Source organism: Leopardus geoffroyi, chromosome C1 (assembly GCF_018350155.1).
Source record: "Leopardus geoffroyi isolate Oge1 chromosome C1, O.geoffroyi_Oge1_pat1.0, whole genome shotgun sequence".
In the NCBI taxonomy this organism is placed as follows: domain Eukaryota; kingdom Metazoa; phylum Chordata; class Mammalia; order Carnivora; family Felidae; genus Leopardus; species Leopardus geoffroyi.
Window position 1 is genome coordinate 130072533 of NC_059328.1, and position 22355 is coordinate 130094887.

Below are 22355 nucleotides of genomic sequence, written 5' to 3' on the forward strand. Positions count from 1 at the left end.
TCTGAACCCGGGACATGCATAAAACCCACCAGATCTTATGCGCTTTTTTTCATTTTCTGGGGTTCCGGTCCATGACGGATTAGGACGCTGGCGGCTTCCGTTGGGGGGAAGTACCCCCATGGTTACGGCTACGTCCTCTAGGTTAAAATATAGATCAGGCCACCAGGCATTTAGGGGAGTATCGTCTATTGTGGTAGTATTATAGACTTCCTGAGTTTCTAAATTAGAAATCTCCCAAGTTAAAGTATAGGGTATATGGGGGTTGCTCGCAATACTTATCAGTCCGTAGGAGGTGAGCAGGAGCACGCTTATGAGTGTTCCTCTGATCATTGTGGGTCCGGAGCTGCTGCAACAGTCTTGGTATGGGACACCCAGGCCTTTGGTCTTAGCTGGTTTTCGGGGTCAGGTTTTCGACGCAGAGTCAATTTTAAAGGATGGGTCTTACTCTGGTCAACCGTCCAGGCGGTGTTGGCTTCCGGCACGAAGTCTTCTCGAACCGCAAAGGGATCAGCTGGTTGGGCGTGGATGTAATGGATCCAGGTAGCAATCCCGTCGACTTTGAGAGCAGTGGGTGTGGTTAGGATCACAATGTAGGGTCCCTTCCACCGTGGTTGGAGGGTCTCTTGCTGGTGTCTCCGCACGTATACCCAATCTCCGGGTCGGTAGTGATGCGGCTCAGGAGGGGGCCCGTTCTCATAAATGGCTCTCAATCTGGGCCAAACTTCCTGGTGGATGTGCTGGAGTTCCCTCAGGGAAATAAGAAGTTCATGATCATCAAATTCAGTTAACACATTAGACTGTAGGTTGGGAATTATAGGGGGGGGCACTCCATACATGATTTCAAAGGGGGTTAATCCAAGTTTATAAGGGGAGTTCCGCACCCTGAACAGAGCGTAGGGGAGTAAGACTACCCAGTTAGCGCCAGTCTCCATGGTCAATTTGGTTAGGGTCTCTTTTAGGGTTCTATTCATTCTTTCTACCTGTCCTGAACTTTGGGGTCTATATGCACAATGTAGTTTCCAATCGGCCCCAATAAACTGCGCTATCCCTTGTATTACCTTTGAAATGAATGCTGGTCCGTTGTCTGATCCTATTAGGGTAGGGAATCCGTACCTGGGCATGATGTCTTCCAACATTTTCTTTGCTACTACCTGTGCAGTCTCACGCTTGGTGGGGAAGGCTTCTGTCCATCCTGAAAAGGTATCTATAAACACTAGCAAATATTTGTATCCATATTTTCCAGGCTTTACCTCGGTGAAGTCTACTTCCCAATAGGCTCCCGGCCTGGTTCCGCGAGTTCTGGAGCCAGGGTTTTTCCTGTGGTTGGTGGCGTTGGTTAGTTGACAAGCTTTACAGCTAGTAACTATCTGTTCAATTTTTGTCCTAGAGTTTTTAATGGTGATCCTAGCATGTCTTATTAAGTCTTGCATTTTTCTCGTGCCCATATGAGTGGCCTGGTGCATTTTGGATAAGACTTTATTTCCCATTTCCTCTGGGAGGATTATGCTGCAGTCCACTGCTCTCCACCATCCGTTAAGGCACTGAGTCATAGGCAATTTTTGGATCCAGTCTAGGTCTTTTTTAGTGTAGGTGGGACTTTCTGGTAAACTAGCTGGACCGGGGTCTGGTAGGGTGGTCATTAAAGCACAGTCCACCTGTAAGGCCACCTCTCGGGCCACCTGGTCAGCCAGATTATTTCCTCTGGCCACCGGTGTGATCGGTTTTTGGTGGCCCGGACAATGTATGATGGCTAGTCGTTTAGGCAGCCAGAGTGCCTTTAAAAGAGCCAATATTTCTTCTTTGTTTTTGATGGTTTTCCCCTCTGCAGTTAACAGTCCCCTCTCTCTGTATATAGCTCCATGTATGTGGGCCGTAGCAAAAGCATATCTGCTATCGGTGTACACGTTTAGTCTCTTGTCTTTTCCCAAAGTCAGTGCCTTGGTTAAGGCCACAAGTTCAGCTCGTTGGGCAGAGGTGCCAGCTGGCAAAGGCTCTGCCCAAACAGTCTCAGTTTCACTTGTGACTGCTGCCCCCGCGTACCTTTGACCCTGATGTATAAAGCTGCTGCCGTCAGTGAACCAGGTAACTTCGGCGTCTGGCAGCGGATGATCCTGTAAATCTTCCCGAACTCCATGAACCTGTGCCAATATCTCAGCGCAGTCATGGAGAGGGGTATCCAAGTCTGGGTCTGGTAACAGGGAGGCAGGGTTTAGTGTTCGGGTGGGAGCATAAATGATTCTGAGGGGATTTAATAATAGTCCCTGGTAGTGAACCAGTCGGGCGTTACTAATCCATCGGTCAGGAGGTTGTTTGAGGACTCCCTCGATGGCATGAGGGGTTGTGATATGTAACTCTTGTCCCATAGTTAACTTATCAGCATCCTTTACCATTAGAGCTGTAGCAGCGATCATACGGAGGCAAGGGGGCCAGCCAGCCGCTACTGGGTCCAGTCTTTTTGAAAGATAGGCAACGGGCCTGGGCCATGGGCCAAGGAGTTGCGTCAGCACTGCTTTGGCTACCCCTTTATTTTCATCTACGAAGAGATGAAAGGGTTTGGAGACATCGGGGAGCCCTAAGGCTGGTGCCGACAACAGGGCGAGTTTAATTTGCTGGAAAGCCTGCTCAGTTTCCTCTGTCCACTCAAAGGGCGCCTGTTCTCGGGTGACCAAGTAAAGAGGCTTAGCCATCTCGGCGAACCGAGGTATCCACAAGCGGCAGAACCCGGCCGATCCCAGGAACTCTCTTACCTGCCTTCGGGTCGTGGGTCGGGGGATGCGGAGAACGGTTTCCTTCCGTGCATCAGTGAGCCATCGTTGGCCTTCCCTTAACAGATACCCCAAGTAGGTTACCTCGGATCTGCAAATTTGGGCTTTCTTTGCTGAAGCCCGGTACCCCAGGGCACCAAGTGTCCGGAGGAGATTTTTGGTGCCTTGCAAGCAAGCTTCGGCAGTCTCAGCGGCGATTAAAAGATCGTCAACGTACTGCAAGAGAGTTACTTCGGGGTTTTGATTCCGGTACTCACCCAGATCCTCGTGGAGTGCCTCATCGAACAAGGTGGGTGAGTTTTTAAATCCTTGGGGGAGCCGGGTCCAGGTGAGTTGCCCATTTATGCCTCTCTCAGGGTCGGACCACTCGAAGGCGAAGAGCTCCTGGCTTTTGGGGGCCAGAGGCAGGCTGAAAAAAGCATCTTTTAAATCAAGGACCATATACCATTGTTTTTCTGGGCTGAGGGCACTTAGGAGGGTATAGGGGTTGGGTACTGTTGGGTGTATGTCCATGACTCGGCGGTTAACTTCTCTCAGGTCTTGTACCGGACGGTAGTCTGCACTGTTAGGTTTTCGTACGGGCAGCAGGGGGGTGTTCCAGGCTGAATGGCAGGGACGCAAGATGCCTAAGTCTAGGAGGCGACGGATATGTGGTGTGATGCCCTTTTTGGCCTCCATTGACATCGGGTATTGTCAGACCCGAACTGGATCTGCCCCCGGCTTCAGCTCTATGAATAGAGCTGGGCGATGTTTAGCCAACCCCATACCCCTGGTTTCATCCCATGCTTCTGGAAACTGCTGGAGCCAGGGCTCTATGTTTTGACTTTGTGAGGGTGGCCCTTGATGGAGTCGATATTCATCTTCTAATCTTAGAGTAAGTATGGTAATGGGTTGGTTGTGCGGGCCAGTCACTTGGGGGCCCCCTGGCGTAAAATGAATCTGGGCCCCCATTTTAGTGAGTAAGTCTCTTCCTAATAAGGGGCACGGGCTGTCAGGGATGACTAGGAAGGAATGGGTGACCTTTCCATTTCCTAGGTCCACAGTTCTCTGGGTGGTCCAGGGATATTTTCTTATTCCAGTAGCCCCTTGGACCCAGGAAGATTTTTCAGAGATTTTTCCATGGGGTCTGATCAAGACCGAATGTTGTGCCCCTGTGTCGACTAAGAATTGAACTGGGTTCCCCTCCACTTGTAGCGTTACCCTAGGTTCGGGGAGGGGATCCGAACCCCGTTCCCCCTATTCTGCATCTTGAGTGAAGAGGGCGGGTGTAGTTTTTGGCTGCCACGGTTTTTGACCATAATGTGGCTTTTTCTTTTTAGGGCATTCTCGGGCCCAGTGGCCTTTTTCTTTGCAATAGGCGCATTGGTCCTTATCTAGGGGCTTGTGTTTATCCAGGGGCTTTTGGACAACAGTAGCCAGGACTTTGGTCATTTTCTCGGTGGCTTTAAGTTGCCTGTCCTCTGGAGTCTCTCTATTATTATAGACACGCTGGGCAATGCGGAGTAAGTCCTGAATCTGTTTTCCCTCCAGGTCCTCTAGCTTCTGGAGTTTCTTTTTAATATCAGTGGCTGCTTGATTTACAAAGGCCATTACAACAGCAGCTTGATTTTCGGGGGCCTCGGGGTTCATGGGGGTATACTGTCTGAAGGTTTCCATTAATCTTTCTAAATAAGCGGCAGGGCTCTCTGTCTTACCTTGTATTATTGAATACACTTTTGCCAAATTAGTGGGCTTGCGTGCAGCAGCCCGGAGACCCGCCATTAGAGTCTGGCAATAAATGCGCAGCCGTCCCCTACCTTCTGCCGTGTTGTAGTCCCAGCCATCCTGTGGGGGTCGGGTCAAGGGAAAAGCTGCGTTAATGAGATCAAGGTTAGCAGTGGGTTGGCCGTCATCCCCAGGAACCAGCTTTCTTGCTTCCAATTGAATTCTTTCTCGCTCCTCGGTAGTGAACAGGATTCGGAGGAGCTGCTGACAATCATCCCAGGTGGGTTGGTGAGTAAACATAACGCTGTCTAAGAGACTTATTAAATCTTTAGGGTTGTCAGAAAATCGGGCATTCTGGGTTTTCCAGTTATATAGGTCACTAGTAGAGAAGGGCCAGTATTGGAGTCGGGGATTCCCCGTATCATCGGGAGGCCCTATTTCCCGTAAGGGTAAAGCTACGGTGGAGTCAGGAAGGCGGAGTCCTGGCTCACGTGGGGCCCGCCTACGGGTATGTCCGGCCGGCCCTTGGACTTCGCCCCCATTAGGCATGGGCGCGGGTTGAGCCTCCCTATTCTCCAGTTCTCCTATGGGCTGGGCTACGGGAGGCTCTGCCGGCGCAGCAGGGATAGGGGCAGCTTGCGGAGTGCGAGGAGGAACCTGGTAAGGGGGAGGGTCAAGGAAAGGTAAATCTTGGCTGTCGGGGAGAACAGGGGGTGCAGCTGGAGTTGGCGGCTTGGGAGGGCTGATAGGTTTAGCCGCTAGGATTTGGCATGACTCTGCTATTAAGGAAGAGGCCATCCAAGGAGGAGGGTTTTCTACTAAATCTTGCCACACCAGAATATAGGGAATCTGATCCGAGTGACCTTCTTTCCCTGGTAGGAAAATTTTTGATTTTACTTTAAGGACCACAGGGAGGCAGAAGGTTCCCTCTGTAGGCCAGTTAACCCCAAAGGTGGGCCATTCAGAGCGGCAATAGGTAATTAACTTCCTTTTGTGAATGTCTAGGCTTAAGCTGTGTCCTCTAGCTTTTACGTCCCTGAAGTTGGCGAGAAGGAGGGAGAGAGGGGTGCTCTGCGTTTGGCCCATATTATGATTCTGAGGACGAGGAGAGGAGGAGGGGGGCGCCGCTGGCCAGGGGGCGGGAAGGAAAGCCGCAGGGAGCTGAGGAAGGAGGAGAGAGGAACAAAGGATGGAATAATTAATTCTGATCAGCCGAGAAAACACTTAATTCCAATAAAACATCCGACCCATGAAAGAAAAACAAGAACTAACAAGAATCTTTCGCAGCGGTTCCAACTTTCTGGTGCCGTCTCGGCCAGCCCAACAGAAAGGGTTATGGCTAGGACGGCGGTAATTACAAGGGCCCAGGGGTGACAATACATTTAGACAAAGAAGCACTCGCGTACTCGCCCGTCCGCGTCCCTCGCGGGAACTTAGGTGCCTCTTAGCATGGGCGGGCAGGTATAAACCCCCTGCTCGGATCGAAAAAATTTTGACCGCCTTAAGCCGTATGAGGATCACCGCGGAAATCAGGTTAGAGCCCACTCGAATCCCGTAGCTTATGCTGTGGGACTACACATAGGGTAAGTCAGGCGCGTGCCCCTGACTCCCAACAATCATTCCATTCAACAGACAGACACACAGACATACATCACATCAAAATACCGGTAACAATTGGCATGCCTAGATGGTTTTTCCTTTTTTAGACGCCTAGAGATATTTCTTAGCACTCTGGAAGTTCATAGAGAAAATGAAAGTATTTAGTTCGCAGGCGCGTTGGGCGTAAGCAACCCACAGAAAAGAATCCTGATGGGCCAAGAAGGCCCCCAGATGGGCTAAAAAAAAAACCCCAGATGGGCCAAGAAGGCCCCCAGATGGACCAAGCAGGTCCCCAGATGGGCCAAGAAGGCCCCCAGATGTCAGTGGAGGTCTCCAACTGACCCCGGCCGGGTGCCCTATAGCGCGTCCGCCAGGGTCACACCAGCTTCCAGACAGAACCGGTTCTCCAGAGAAGAAGCACAGATCAGAGAGAAAAGGAAGAACGTTAGAGCCGGCTTACTTACTGATCGGAATCAGATACGACCCATTGACCAGAAGTCTGGTGGGCTCGGGGGAGATCTCGGTGGGACCTCCAAATGTAATGCCCGAAGTTCCTAAACCTCCCACAAAAGACCACCAGAGTCGTGAGTCAAAGCCAAGCGGCAAGGGGTGTTTATTGCAGGTTCGAACCTGGACCTCTGCGCACTCGTTGCCGGTGACGCTAAGAGGCCTCGATCAGAGTTGGTATAGGGTTTTTATAGACAGGGACAAACAGCATAGGTGAGGTTTCAAATTATGAGGGGCCTGATTAGTCGATTTTATTTTATTTTTTTTTTTTTTTAAATTTTTTTTTTTCAACGTTTATTTATTTTTGGGACAGAGAGAGACAGAGCATGAACGGGGGAGGGGCAGAGAGAGAGGGAGACACAGAATCGGAAACAGGCTCCAGGCTCTGAGCCATCAGCCCAGAGCCCGACGCGGGGCTCGAACTCACGGACCGCGAGATCGTGACCTGGCTGAAGTCGGACGCTTAACCGACTGCGCCACCCAGGCGCCCCTGATTAGTCGATTTTAAAGTACGGACATTTGTGGTTTTCTGATTGGGCGTCCTTTGTCTGTCCTTTGGCGGGAAGGCTTTGTCCGTTACTTGTGGTGGGAGAGAAAAAAAGGGGGAAGGGGATAGGTGAGGAATGTGCTAAGCAAGCAGGTTTACAGAAGCGAGAAACGCCGGTTAGTTTATGTACAACCACTCATTCCATTACATATCAGACTACATTTAGGAAGGTTTACAACCCATTCTACTACACAGCGGGTTACATTCAGGAAAGGTCTCACAATGCTCATAGCAAACAGCAAGCAAAACAGACTTCTCAGCAATTGTATTTCTTATCAAAGATCCATAATAAGCAGAAAAGAGAACCTAGCTTTAAACTAAGGTAGGGCTGTCATTTGGATTGTTCCTTTCAGTTGTTTTTGCTGTCAAATTATCAATATTTTCTCTTAATGCTTTTATATCTTGAGTTATAGTTTGGAAAGTTTCTCTTATTGCTAAGCTACAGACCATGTTTTGCTTTAGTACTTCAGCACTTTAATTTAACTCTCTGATACATTTAGAATTTATTCTGCGTGTAGGATGGAAACTGGGACTGATTTTCTCTTTTCTTCTATTATTATCCATTTATGCCAATACCAGTTATTTAAATGAGTTCACCTTTTCCCTACTGATGTGAGATTATTTTAAACTACATTTCCATATGTATTTGGCTCTATTTTTTCCTTCTACTCATGCTATAATGCTATATACTATTCTAATTATAGAGGTTTTGTAATATGATTTAATGTATCTTAGGATTAGATTCCCCTTATTGCTCTTTTCCTTTTTTTAAGATTTTCATGTCTATTTTCACTTTTTTCTTTCCAGATCAACTTTATAGACAACTTTTCTAGTATCAGGAAAGAAAAATAATAATGGCACTTTTATTGAGATTGTATTACATGTATTAACTTAAAAACAACTGACATTTTTTTTTTCTTAATGTTTACTTTTGAGAGAGAGAGAGACAAAGTGTAAGCAAGGAAGGGGTAGAGAGAGACAGAGACACAGAATCTGAAGCAGGATCCAGGCTCCAAGCTGTCAGCACAGAAACTGATGTGGGGCTCGAACTCACAAACCATGAGATCATGACGAGAGCCGAAGTCAGACACTTAACTGATGGAGCCACCCAGGCTGTCCATGACATCTTTTTAAAAATATTTTTTAATGTTTGTTTATTTTTGAGAGACAGAGAGAGACAGAGCACAAGCAGGGGAGGGGCAGAGAGTGAGGGAGACCCAGAATCTGAAGCAGGCTCCAGGCTCTCAGCTGTCAGCAGACACCCCGATGTAGGGATCAAACCACGAAAGTTGAAATCATGACCTGAGCCTAAGTCGGTTGCTTTATCAACTAAGCCACCCAGGTGCCCCCCAAAAATAACTGACATCTTTAGGATATTAAGCTGTCCTGTCCAAAAATGTATATCTTTTCGATTTGTTCAACTGTACTTCTAAATCTTTCAGCAGTGATTTATCATTTTCCTTACAGAGGTTTTGGCAATTTCTTATTGAGCTTATGCCTAGATGTATCTGTGTGTCTGTGTTTAATCATGCATTGGTTCTTGTATTGTATTATAACTTCAAATAGTTTTTGTTTATATATACACATTTAAATTTATGTATGAAGTTTATTCAACTTTTGTCTGTCAATCTGAACTAAATTACACTATTGCTTGTAGTAGTTTTTACATAGGTTCTTCGGGTTTTTAGTCATATAATCACACCATCTGAAAATAGAGATACTTTAATGCTTTAACTTATAGCTTAAAAGTCAACTTTAATTATTATTAAATTAATCAGATTACCAAGGGATAAAGAAATCTGTTTTTTTACTTTTCAAAAAACTCTAAGAATCTGAATTGATGAAAAATTGGCTTTATTTTTCTTTTTTTGTTCTTACTAATTCAATAAGTCAAATGTTAATTGAGTTGCAATTTACCCAAAAATTTTAGAGTGAAATCTTTAAAGATACTTTAAAGCTCTCACGTATATTTTTAAAAGACGTGACCTTGAGTTTACAGGTATTACTTATTGCTTAATTAGATAAGTAATACAAAAAAAGAACAGGATAAGCCCTAGGAAAATGGTTACTTTGAATTCTTCTTCTGTAGTTGGTAATCCTTTCTTAGGTCTCTGTGTTCTTCAAGGACCTTGGTTATCTAACTGAACCATTATACTCTAAGACCACCAAAAAAGGGGCCACCTAATTCAGATATCACCCTTATTCCTGTCCTTTCTGGTTCCCATCTGACATAGCAGAAGCTGAACTGGTATTAAAATATGAATTTTACCCAACCACTATAACCACAACCTATTTCATCTACCATGTAAATATAGTTTTGGAAAGGAAACAAAAAAACAAAAAAACAACAACCCAAACAAACAAAAAACGTAGTGAGAATAAAGCACTGATGATTAAATAAACTCAGAATGACCTTTAAAACCTTCAACAAAAATTATATTTTCTTTAGTGAGCAATCTTTTAACCAGCCATAAGGCATCCCAGAGTTGTAGGTTTGGAACACCATCTAGATCCCTTCAACTCTCTCCCATCCTTTCCCCATTCAGGCTCGAATTTTCTAAATAACAGTGAATCACTGACAACAAAAATACTTGGGGTACCTGGGTGGCTCAGTTGGTTGAGCATCCGACTTCAGCTCAGGTCATGATCTCACAGTTTGTGAGTTCAAGCCCCGTGCCAGGCTCTGTGCTGACAGCTCAGAGCCTGGAGCCTGCTTCTGATTCTGTGTCTCCCTCTCTCTCTCTCTGCCCCTCCCCCACTCACACTCTGTCTCTCCTTTGAAAATAAATAAACATTAAAAAAATTTTTAAAAATACCTGACAGATTTATTATTATATTTATGTATAAATTTATATTTAATCTATTTTATATATTTGTATATAATATAAAACATATTGATACAATCTATATATTATTCATACAATTTACATACAAATTATAATTTATGTAACATATAAGCTATAGATATATTACATAAATTATATATTACATAAATATATTAAATTATATAAATGTAGTGACTCAATCTTAAAATCTGGTCTATGTATCTTATATTATTTATATTAAAATAAAACTCATATAATATTTAATATACATAATTGAAAAAATTATATTTAGCTTATTACATAAAATGTATTCATATATATGACATATCTCTTTTTTTGTGAATTCTGCCTGTCTCTTTAGTACCATTTGAAAATTTGAAAAGGAAAGCCTTTCAATTCCAGTGGGATCAAGCTAGAATGTATGCAAAAATTAGTACAAAATCATCTCCATGATTGTTGATATGAAATAGATGTTAAGTATCTATTGAATTAACATACTATTGATAAGTTTATGTCAATACTAGTACATTTGTCAATGAAGGATACTATATTTTGTTAAGTATCCAGAGATTTACTGAGAAGATTTTATGACTAGAATCAAACTCTATAATAAACTTTGTACATTCATTTTCTTTGATATGCACAACTAGTTACAAGTAAAGATTTTCTTCAAGTAGAGAAAAATGTTGCTACAGTTAATGTCAGATAAATTATTGTCTATGTACTCTTCTAGGATTTTTATGGTTTCAGGTCTCATATGTTGGTCTTTAATCTATTTTGAGTTCATTTTTGTGTACAGTGTGAGAAAGTGGTCCAGTTTTCCCCACACCATTTGTTGAAGGGACTTTGTCTTGTTGCATATTCTTGTCTCCTTTATCAAAGATTAATTGACCACACAATCATGGGTTATTTCTGCACTCTCCATTTTGTTCCATTGAACTATGTGTCTATTTTTATGTCAGTACCATAGTGTTTTAATTACTACAGATCTGTAGTAGATCTTGAAATCTGGGATAGTGATACCTATAGTTTTGGTCTTCTTTTTCAAGATTGCTTTGGCAATTTGGGTCTTTTGTGATTCCATAGAAATTTTAAGATTAATTTTTCTACTTCTGTGAAAAGTACTTTGATATTTTAATAGGGATTGCATTAAATCTGTAGATTGCTTGGGGTAATATTAAGATTTTAATAAGATTTGTTCTTCTAATCCATGAGCATCAAATATCTTTCCATTTCTTAGAGACATCTTCAATTTCTTTCATCAAATTTTACAGTTTTCAGAGTACAAGTCTTTCACTTCTTTAGTTACGTTTATTCCTAGGTATCTTATTATTTTTAGTGCAATTGTAAATGGGATTGTTTTCATTTCTCTTTCTGCTGCTTCATTATTGGTGTATAAAAATGCAACACATTTCTATACATTGATATTGTGTCCTGTGACTTTACTAAATTCATTTATCAGTTCTGGCAGTTTTTTGGTGGAGTCTTTTGGGTTTTCATACATAGTATCATGTCATCTGCAAATAGTGAAAGTTTTACTCCTTCCTTACCAATTTGGATACGTTTTATTCATATTTCTTGTCTGATTGCTGTGGCTAGGACTTCCAAGACTATGTTGAATAAAAATGGTGATGGGGTGCCTGGGTGGCTCAGTTGGTTAAGTAAGCAACTCTTGATTTTGGCTCAAGTCATGATCTCACTTTGTGAGTTTGAGCCCCACATCAGGTTCCATGCTGACAGTGTGGAGTTTTCTTGGGATTCTCTCTCTCTCCCTCTCTCTGTGTACCTCCCCCACTTGCATGCTATCTCTCTCAAAATAAATAAACTTTTTTAAAAAAATGGTGAGAGTGGACATCCTCATCTTGTTCCTGACCAAAGGGAAAAGCTCTCAGCTTTTTACCATTGAGTATGATATTAGTTGTGGGGTTTTCATATATGGCCTTTATTATGTTGAGGTATGTTTCCTCTAACCCTACTTTACTGAGTGTTTTTATCATGAATGGATGCAGAACTTTGTCAATGCTTTTCCTAAATCTATTGAAATGGTTTTTATCCTTTCTCTTGTTAATGCGATATATCATGTTGATTGAGTTGCAAATACTGGACAACCTTGCATCCTGGCAATAAATCCCATTTGATTATGGTGAATGATTTTTTTAATGTATTGTTGAATTCAGTTTGCTAATATTTGTTGAGGATTTCTGCATCTATGTTCATCAGAGATATTGGCCTATAATTCTCTTTTTTTGTGGCGTCTTTATCTGGGTTTGATAATAGGGTAATGCTGGCCTTGTGGAATGTATTTGGAATGTATTCTATTTTTTTGGAATAGTTTGAGAAAAATAGGTATTAACTGTTCTTTAAATGTTTGGTAAAATTGGCCTGTGAAGCCATCTGGTCCTGGACTTTTATTTGTTACTGATTCAGTTTCATTGCTGATAATTGGTCTGTTCAAATTTCCTATTTCTTCCTGATTCATTTTTGTGAAGTTATATGTTTCTAGGAATTTATTCATTTCTTCTAGGTTGTCAAATTTGTTGGCATATAATTTTTCATAATATTTTTTATAATTTTTTGTATTTCTGCAGTGCCAGTTATTTTTTATCTTTCATTTCTGATTTTATTTTAGTCCTCTCTTTTGTTTGTTTCTTTTTTTTTTAAATGAGTCTGGCTAAAGGTTTCTCAATTTTGTTGATCTATTCAAAGAACCAGCTCCGGCTCTCATTGATCTGTTCTATTGTTTTTGTTTTTTTGTTTTATTTTGTTTTTTTAGTTGCTATTTATTTCTGCTCTAGTCTTTATTATTTCCTTCCTTTTACTGATTTGGGGTTTTGTCTGTTCTTCTTTTTCTAGCTCCTTTAGGTGTAAGGTTGAGCTGTTTATTTGAGATTTTTCTTGCTTCTTGAGGTAGGTCTCTATTGCCGTAAACTTCCCTCTTCAAACAGCTTTTGCTGTGTCTCAAAGGTTTTGGACTATTATGTTTTCATTTCATTTGTTTCCATGTGTTTTTTTTTTTTATTCCTCTTTAAATTTTTGTTGACCCATTCATTATTTATTAGCATATTATTTAACCTCTATGTATTTGTGTTCTTTCCAGATTTTTTCTTGTGGTTGATTTCTAGTTTCATAGCATTGTGTTTGGAAAAGATGCATCATATGACTTCAGTCTTTTTGAATTTGTTGACTTGTTTTGTGGCCTAATATGTGACCTATTCTGGAGAATGTCCCATGGTCAATTAAAAAGATTGTGTACTCTGCTGCTTTAAGATGAAATGTTCTCAGTATTCCTATGAGATCCATCTGGTCCAATGTGTCATTCAAGGCCACTGTTTCCTTGTTTTCTGTTTGGATAATCTATCCATTGATGTAAGTGATGAGCTAAAGTCCCCTACTATTATTGAATTATTATCAATTACTTCCTTTATGTTTGTCATTAGGTACTTTCTATATTTAGGTGCTCTCATGTTAGGAACATAAATTCACAATTGTTACATCTTCTTGTTGTATTGTGCCCTTTATGATTATATAGTTTCCTTCTCTGTCTCTTGTTACAATCTCTGTTTTCCAGTCTATTTTGCCAGATAAAAGTATTGTTATCCTGGCTTTTTTTTTCACTCCCATTTGCATGGTAAGTGTTTTTCCATCCCTTCACTTTCAGTCTGTGTCTTTAAGTCTGAAATGAGTCTCTTGTAGGCAGCATATATATGGGTCCTGCTTTTTATCCCTTCTGTCACCCTTGACTAGAGCATTTAATCCATTTACATTCAAACTAATTATTGATAGGCATATTTGTTGTCATTTTGTTACTTCTTTTGTGGTTGTTTTTGTAGGTCTTCTCTGTTCCTTTCTTCTCTTGCTTTCTTCTCTCGTGGTTTGTTGGCTCTCTAGAGATATACTTGGATTCCTTTCTCTATTTTTTGCCTATCTACTACCGGTTTTTGATTTGTGGTTACCATTAGGTTTATACATAATATACGCATATAGCAGTCTATATTAAATTAATGGTCTCTTGAGTTTGAACCCATCCTTTATTCTTCTCCCTGCTCCACATGTTTTGGGTATATGGTGTCATACTTTACATCCTTTTGTTTTGTGAAAACCTTGACTAATTTTTATAAATATGCTTAATTTTACTGCTTTTGTTGCTCCTACATTTCTTACTCCTACTTACGGTCTTTCCTTTCCACTTGTAAAGTCCCCTTTAACACTTATTTCAGGACTGGTTTGTGGCCTCATGGCCACATTAAATTCCTTTAATTTTTGTTTGTCTGAGAAACAGACAAAAACCAGGCAGTTTAGTTGCAGTTGTTTTTTTTTTCTTTTAGCACTTTGAATATGCCACTCCCTTCTGGCCTATAAAGTTTCTGCTGAAGAATCCACTGATAGCCTTATGAGGTTTCCCTCATATGTAACTGTCATCTTTTCTCTTTATGCTTTAAAATTATCTCTTCATCACTACTCTTTGTCATTTTAATTACTAGGTGCCTTGGTGTGAATCTATTTGGGTTGAATTTGCTGGGGGCTCTCTGTACTTCCTGGAACTGGATATCTGTTTCCTTCTCCAGACTAGTAAAGTTTTAAACTATTATTTCTTCAGATAAATATTTTGCCCCTTTTCTTTCTCTTCTTCTTTTGGGATACCTATAATGCAAATGGCATCAGACTTGATGGAGTCACCGAATTCCCTAAGTCTATTCTCATTTTCCATACTTTTTTCTCCCACCTGTTCAGCTTGATTACTTTCAATTACTCTATCTTTCAAGTCACTAAATCATTCTGCTTCCTCTAACCTGCTATTTATTCCATATACTGTATTTTTAAATCAATTTATTGTGTTCATCATCTCTGGTTGGTTCTTTTTAAATCTCTTTGTTAAGGGTCTTCACTGATGTCTTCCACTCTTTTCCCAAGTCCAATGAGTATCTTTATTATTGTTATTTTAAATCTCTATCAGGCATATTACTTATATATATTTTGCTTAGGTATCTTGCTGTGGTTTGTCTTGTTCTTAGATTTGGGACATATCCTTCTGACTGATCATTTTGCCTAATTCTCTGCATCTGTTTCTGTATGTTAGGAAAGTCTCTCACTATGTCTCCTGCTCTTGAAAGTAATGCCCTTATGGAGAAGAGGTCTTGTAGTGCCCTACAGTGCAATGTTCCCTGTTCACCAGAACCTGGTGCTGCAGGGGTATCTCTTATATGTGTTCCATGCACCCTACTGTTGTGGATGAGCTAAATTTGAGTTAGGCTCCACATTTGGATTGAGGTCAAATGTCATAGTTTTAATAACTCTTAATCTTAAATCAATTCTGAATTATAGGTTGAAGGAGACCGACCACATGTTGGAAGCACTTTCAGTCACAAGGAAATATTTCTTAGGTTTCCTCTCTGACCATTCCTTAACTTTTAATAAATATGTGCAGTTTAGCACTGGCAGGGCATAATATGTAAATATAAGGTGGCTAATAAGCTCAGCTCTTTGAATTCAGAGATCCTCACTATACTTTCCTTGTATCATCCACAAAGCCTAATAAAGATCAGAGAAAAATGTGCTGTTCAATACTCATGGACAATTGATCTATTTATATCAGTGAGTCTTATAAAATAATAAATACACTAAAATTATGGCTGGGGACTCTGAATTTAACCTAGAAACAGAGATTCAGGGGGTTTTAAATAAAGTTTCCTGAAGCCAGGAATCATATAATCCTCATGATATCATCTTTCTCATCTTTTTGTTTAGAATATACTGAAAATCAGGAGAGACCTTCCCCAATGCTATATATCCAGGAAGGAAGTCTTGTTTCAGGCATTTTCTCCCGACCCTGAATAAGCACAGATCTCTAGTTCTGTTCTCCCACCTTCTCAGATGCCTGTAATTTTTGCAAGTTAACTCCATAATCCTGGTCACTGATAAGTTTTAAGAAGTAACCCCTTCAGAGACACTTGGATTATCAATGTCCTGTTAATAATCCAAATAGAGGATTTGAATGGTGGACTTTAAGCACTAAATAAACTAGTGTCTATAGTGTGGGGTATTTACATGCACAGGTAAGAAAGTCAGCTTAATGTTCTGTCTCCAAACCCTATAACAGCTCGCTGAGGTAGATACAATTGTCCTCATTTTAAAGATGAGAACACTGAGAATTACTGTGGCATTTCTCAGGGCATGGCCCTAAACTGGTAGTGTTAGCATCACCTGGGCTAATTCTTAGGTCTAATCTAGACCTATTAAATCAGAGACTCTGGGGAGAAGATCAGAACTCTCGAGTTGTAACAAGCATGCTAAAGTTTGAGAACCATTGCATTAGAACATTTAAACAGTCTGGTTTGCCCAACGTCACTTACAAATGGGAAAGACAGAGCTGGGAATTGAATCCAGACACCCATGGCAATCTCTCACTATTGTACCCTACTTCTTCATGTTGGGGAGTCAGCCTCAAAAGGCCAGCCCTACGGGGTGCCTGAGTGGCTCAGTTGATTAAGTGTCCAACTTTGGCTCAGGTCATGATCTTACTATTCATGGGTTCTAGCCTCACATCAGACTCTGTGCTGTCAGCACAGAGCCTGGAGCCTACTTCAGCTTCTGTGTCTCCTTCTCTCTCTGCCTGACCCCCCCCCCCAAAAAAAAAATAAATAAACATTAAAATTTTTTTATGTTTATTTTTAAGAGAGAGAGAGACAGAGAGACAGCACGAGCAGAGGAAGGGCAGAAAGAGAGGGAGTCACAGAATCCAAAGCAGGCTCCAGGCTCCAAGCTGTCAGCACAGAGCCTGACACAGGGCTTGAACCCACGAACTGTGAGATCATGACCTAAGCTGAAGTCGGACGCTTAACTGACTGAGCCCCTCAGGCGCCCCTGCAAAAAATTTTTAAATAAGAGGCCAGCCCTATACTACAGTTGAAATTCAGGAAGGGAAAAGATGAATGCAGCTCCCAGAAAAGCCTCACAATTCCAGAATTTTAAAGATTCTTAAGAATAAGTTTACATGTAAACCAAAAGAAGTAAATAAGACCAAAGAAGTAGATATATAATTTTCATAATTAAAAGAAAACACATAATGGTTTTTGCTCTGAAAGTAGAGATCAGGAGGGACTTACTAAGTAGAGCTCTATATTCGTTTTATTCAGTGCTTTCTTCAGAATGTCTCTTTATTGGGTCTTAAAAAATAACTTTTTTTAAAAAATCTGATCTGATATTGACAAGGAGTAGATGCTTAATAGGTACAGTAGCTCATAGAGTTCATGGTTTGAATACATGTAATTTGTTTCCTAATTAGCCATTTTTCTTCCTTGACTTGAGCAAACCTATAAAATATTCTAAGAAGAGTACAAAAATTAAAGAAAACTCTGAACTGACTTTGTTGGAAGAAGGATAGAATGACCCAGGTTTTGGCATCAGAATAACATGGACTTTACACAACTTCCAAGAACTTACCAGTCAAACAATTAATTTAGGTTCCTTATTCCTCAGCTCACCATCTAAAACAGAATTAACGGGGCGCCTGGGTGGCTCAGTCGGTTGGGCGTCCGACTTCGGCTCAGGTCATGATCTCGCGGTCCGTGAGTTCGAGCCCCGCGTCGGGCTCTGTGCTGACAGCTCAGAGCCTGGAGCCTGTTTCAGGTTCTGTGTCTCCCTCTCTCTCTGACCTTCCCCCATTCATGCTCTGTCTCTCTCTGTCTCAAAAATGAATAAACGTTAAAAAAATTTTTTTTAATAAAAAAAATAAAACAGAATTAAGAACCGTACATACTTCATTCTGTGGTTGCAAGGACTTTAAGATAACTCAATGAAGCACTTAACACAGTTCCTGCACATAATAAAAGCTCAATAAATGCTTATCATTATTAGCATTATTACTATTATTATCCATGTGAGATACTACAACTGAGTTCCTGTTCTGTCATTTGTTTATTTATATTTGTTTATTCAGAATGCTGCTTCCCTCACAATGTTTTATAGAACAGTTTTAATATTCAATAGTGATTTTTTCTGCATTTTGTCTTCCCCACTACACAAACCCATATACTCATATATCCACTCATCCTTATGACTTAGGTTTTTATGCTCACAGTCCAGTGTACAAGCCTCTTTGCCAAAGCTGATTATAGGAATGAAGATTACTATGGAAGACTCTTTCTCTGAAAGTATCCTTGCCACCAATCACTGGAATTCTGACACTTTTAGTCATTCATTCTGTGGTGTTAAGGTCAACTCTTCCCTCTCCACCCTCTCCCTTTCAAACAAAAATGCTACTGAAAATGGGAACTTACAAAACCATTGGCATTAATAAATGATCAAACTGAATGAGAGAAGTGTGGATCTTGGGTATGTTGGATTCTCCTGGGATAGGGAGTGAAAAGATTAAAAGTTCTCCAAAGGATGACTCTAGGCATCAAAAGCAAACCTGCGAATTAGACATTACTCTGCAAAAGCTGGAGGCCTTTGTCTTTGAAACTAATACGAAGTTTCAGAAGTATCTTTCTATGTACACAGTTTCATTTGAGAAGGCTAGCTCCATGATCCACATAGGATTAAGGTAAAAATAGTAAGTACAAATATTTTCAAACATACACATAGAAGTGTCATACCGGTAATCCATAACTAGCTTACATAAACAAAATAAATTAAGTAGAAAGGTAGATTTATAGATAATTTCACATATATGTACTTCTCTGAGATTTTTAATCAGAACCAAACACAAAAAGCTATGAAAATTAAACTTAAGAAACCCAGTTCCAACATTTCCATTTACATATATTAACTCAACAACTTTGGTCTAACTATCATCATAATGGTACACTATTTAGGTAAAAAGTCAATGCCAACAACAAGATGAACAAGGGTGATGGTCAATCTCATTAGAGTCTCTTGACAGTAAAGAGTCTGGGTCCTCATTAAATTAACTGACTTGAGATCCTACAGTTGCAAAATTAGCATCTCCACCCTCCCAAAGCCATCACTATGTAGCATGGCCAATTACACTCAACAAGCATCAGCATGTTTGGGCTTTAAATGCTAGAGTCAGTTGTTGGGGATATGTTGGGCATGATTCCAATGCCTTTCTTAGTATGAAAATAAACATATATTCAAATGAGGGTAAACAATGACCTAATGGGAAATGTTCAGTCAAGCGTCTGAGAGCCAGTTCAGACTGGCACCTTTATCCCTTGTAGTTTCATCTGCCCCTCCCAGCCAGTGGAATAACTAGGCACCAGCACAGGGTTGGGGTGGGGAGGGGAGTGGTGGTCCTTGAAGTAGTCCAGGTGTTTTGCCTAAACACTGATTATGACAACATATCCAAGAGTGGCAGGCATCCCATCTGCAAAAGCCTGATAGCTCTATCAGCCCCTGCTCATTCAAGCAACTCTGGAGGCCCCCTTTTCATCCTCAGCTTGAGGCTGATCTCAGTGGGCTGAAGGAGTATGAGAAATAGAGATAAGTGCTAGCTACAATTATAGAGATATGTTTGTGCTCCTGTAATTAGGGTTGTGTCAGCGCTTCCATTAACCTTTGCATTGCCAGCATTTTCCCAGTTGGCATTCCGAGTGAGTAACAGCATTTAAATTAGGAAAGATCCTAAGCTGCTGAGTTACAGGCCCATGAAAAGGGTGAAAATGGACAGCAGTAGATAGGGACAGCCTCTCCTGAGCTGCTAAACAAGTAGAGCAGGGAATGGGAAGGTTTATGAGTGGCTCTCATTCCACTGTTCTTGTGTTCTCTGATGTTCAAATGATTTCTGGTGTTGAGGTGTACTTCTAACTGTGTCATATGACAGAATCTGGGTACTGAAAGGATCTGAAGAATTTACTGGGGACTTCCTTGACCTGAGTTAGGTTCCTTGAACAAATATTTCTTTTTAAACAGTGTAGAATGATTTTCAAACCATTTTGAAACAAAATATACAGAATTATTTTTATTATCAATGGAGTTTAATAACTTTTTATCTATACCCATTATCTCATCTGACCCTCACAATCCTCTAAGATGCATGGAATATGTGTTGCTAGGTTCCTTTGACAGAGGTTGAAAATTAAAAGCAGACAAGTTAAGCAGTTTTCTCAAAATCACACAGGTTAATTCCAAAACCAATCCCAACCTAAGCATACTAATTAATATCCAAAACAGATCACACTAATTTTATCACTAAGGACTAACAAGCTAAAGTACATTTTCTTCCCTGTACCATAAGCCAGCCTTAGTTGCTTAATCAAAAAATAAAATGAACAAAGCCCCAAGTTTGAGAAAGCTAATCATAATCACCATTAAAAAATACTTATTAGACATTTTATATCTAAAACAAATTTTTTTTCTTTACTAACCTCCTCCAGCACCTGAAAACTTTTTCACTAAATTCTTGATCATTCCTATGTTATTCAGGCTTCAACTATTAAAACTGAAAACAAAACAACAGTCTCCTAAAAACCAGATTCCATTTTCCCCACTGTATTTGCTTTGCTTCAAATATCCATGCATAAAACTAAAATAAATGATACTGCCACTGTCCTTATACCTACATCATTAGATTTTCTTCCCTTAAAAGCTAAGTCTTAGGGATTTTGAAATGGCACTAATTTCAATTCAGTTGTTCTTTTGTTCATTAATAGTTTAAAAATTAACTGTGTTAAATTTCATTCACCTAAATCTGGTTTGGAAATGCTGTTTTCCCATCTAAATTTGAGGCCAATTTCAAGTCCATCTGGCCCCATCAACCAACTGATGTTTACAACAGTGTCAAATCAGCTAGAATTGTGCACATCTAAATTGACTATCAAGATATTCAAGGCTAAATTTCAAATGCCTTTGGGCTAAATTAGGGATTCCCAAATTTACTGATGATAAAAAATAACCTGGGGCCATTGTTAAAAATATAGATTTCTAGATTTTTCTGGGATCCCCAGTTGTAAGAAGTGTCCCTAGATGATTACCTTGCTCAACTAATTTTGGGAAACAGTGTTCATTTTAAGTGAAAATCAAATATAATGCAGGAATCCTGGTTGCCTTTTTTAAAAGATCTTAAAGGTTCATCTTAATTCAATAAATTAAAATTAATTTATGTCAGTAGAACTTGAAAAAATAAAAATAGTACGAAATACGGCTATTTCCCACTACATAAAATCTTTTACAAAATTTTGGTTATAATTTTGTCTATAGGCATCAATCCTTTTTAAAATCAGTGATTCACAAGGAGCTAAGCCAGGTATAGCACTGTGCTTGGCACAGAGTGTTTAAACATTTTTTTCACTAAAGAATGAGTGGAGAAACTGACTCAAGTCCCTACCTCTCCATAAAGTTCTCACCCACCTTTCTACCAATGGTTAAAATCCTTTTCTCATATGCCTGTTATAAATACAGCTTACTCCACCCCCACAAAGCACTTGATCCAATTATATTCTATTGGTCCTGTAAGGCAGCACAATGTAGTAAAAAGAAATATGGCTTTAGATTCAGACACATATGGACAAAATTTCTCAAATTCTAATCTACAAAATGAGGATTGCAAAGTATTTTAGGATTGTTAAGGGGATTAAATGAGCAATGTCTGCCAAGACATTGTCTGCCTAAACTATAAACTACTTGAAAACATGAATCTTTGTCTTCTCAGCACTAAAAACAATGCCAAGGTCACTGTAAGAGCTTTGTTTATTGCATTCTCCTTCCATCCTTCCTTCCTTAAATAATCTAATCCCTCAAAATCAGAAACCAGGTCTTACATTGCCCCATCCTTGCCCTATCCTTTATCAGTTACACTGAGCACATAATATATGCTGAAAGAATTGTTGATTTAGAAATAACAAAAAGGGGCACCTGAGTGGCTCAGTCAGTTAAACATCCCACTTTGGCTCAGATCACGATCTCCTGGTTCATGGGTTAGAGCCCTGCATCAGGCCCTATGCTGACAGCTCAGAGCCTTCAGATTCTGTGTCTCCCTCTCTCTCTCTCTCTGCCCCTTCCCCACTCACACTTTCTCTCTCTCTCTCTCTCTCTCTCTCTCTCTGCCTCTCCCCTGCTCACACTCTGCCTCTCTCTCAAAAATAAATAAACATTACAAAAAACTTTTTAAAATGTATTAGAAATAGCAAAAAGAAATGGCACAGAAAAATAAGAGATGAGGAAGAGGGAAAGATGGAACACTGAAGGAAAAAAGAAAAAATACAAAGAAAAAGAACTGCATATATTAGGAAGAATTGTCTTATTCTCAATAGTTCTCCCAGGTGTCATGGAACTAACCCTCAGTGCAGATCAAAATTAGCATCCTAAGATTGCAAAGCAGAAGCTGTTTCTCACAGAAATAATTGTTTGCAATTTTTTTATACTTCTAATAACTTAGGTTTCAGAACCAAGAGTAAATGTTTGATTTTACCTACACTGCACATTATTCTCTCTGTAATATAGTTTTTATTT

The 22355-nt window shown here is 40.3% G+C and overlaps 1 protein-coding gene across 1 annotated transcript; it reads right to left on the reverse strand.

Moving 5' to 3' along the window:
* Positions 1 to 326: 326 nt before the first annotated feature.
* LOC123596882 lies at positions 327 to 5555 on the reverse strand. The gene is given in 2 exon segments (XM_045475130.1): positions 327 to 4868; positions 5271 to 5555. Coding segments are annotated over 2 exon segments (4827 nt in total).
* Positions 5556 to 22355: the final 16800 nt, after the last annotated feature.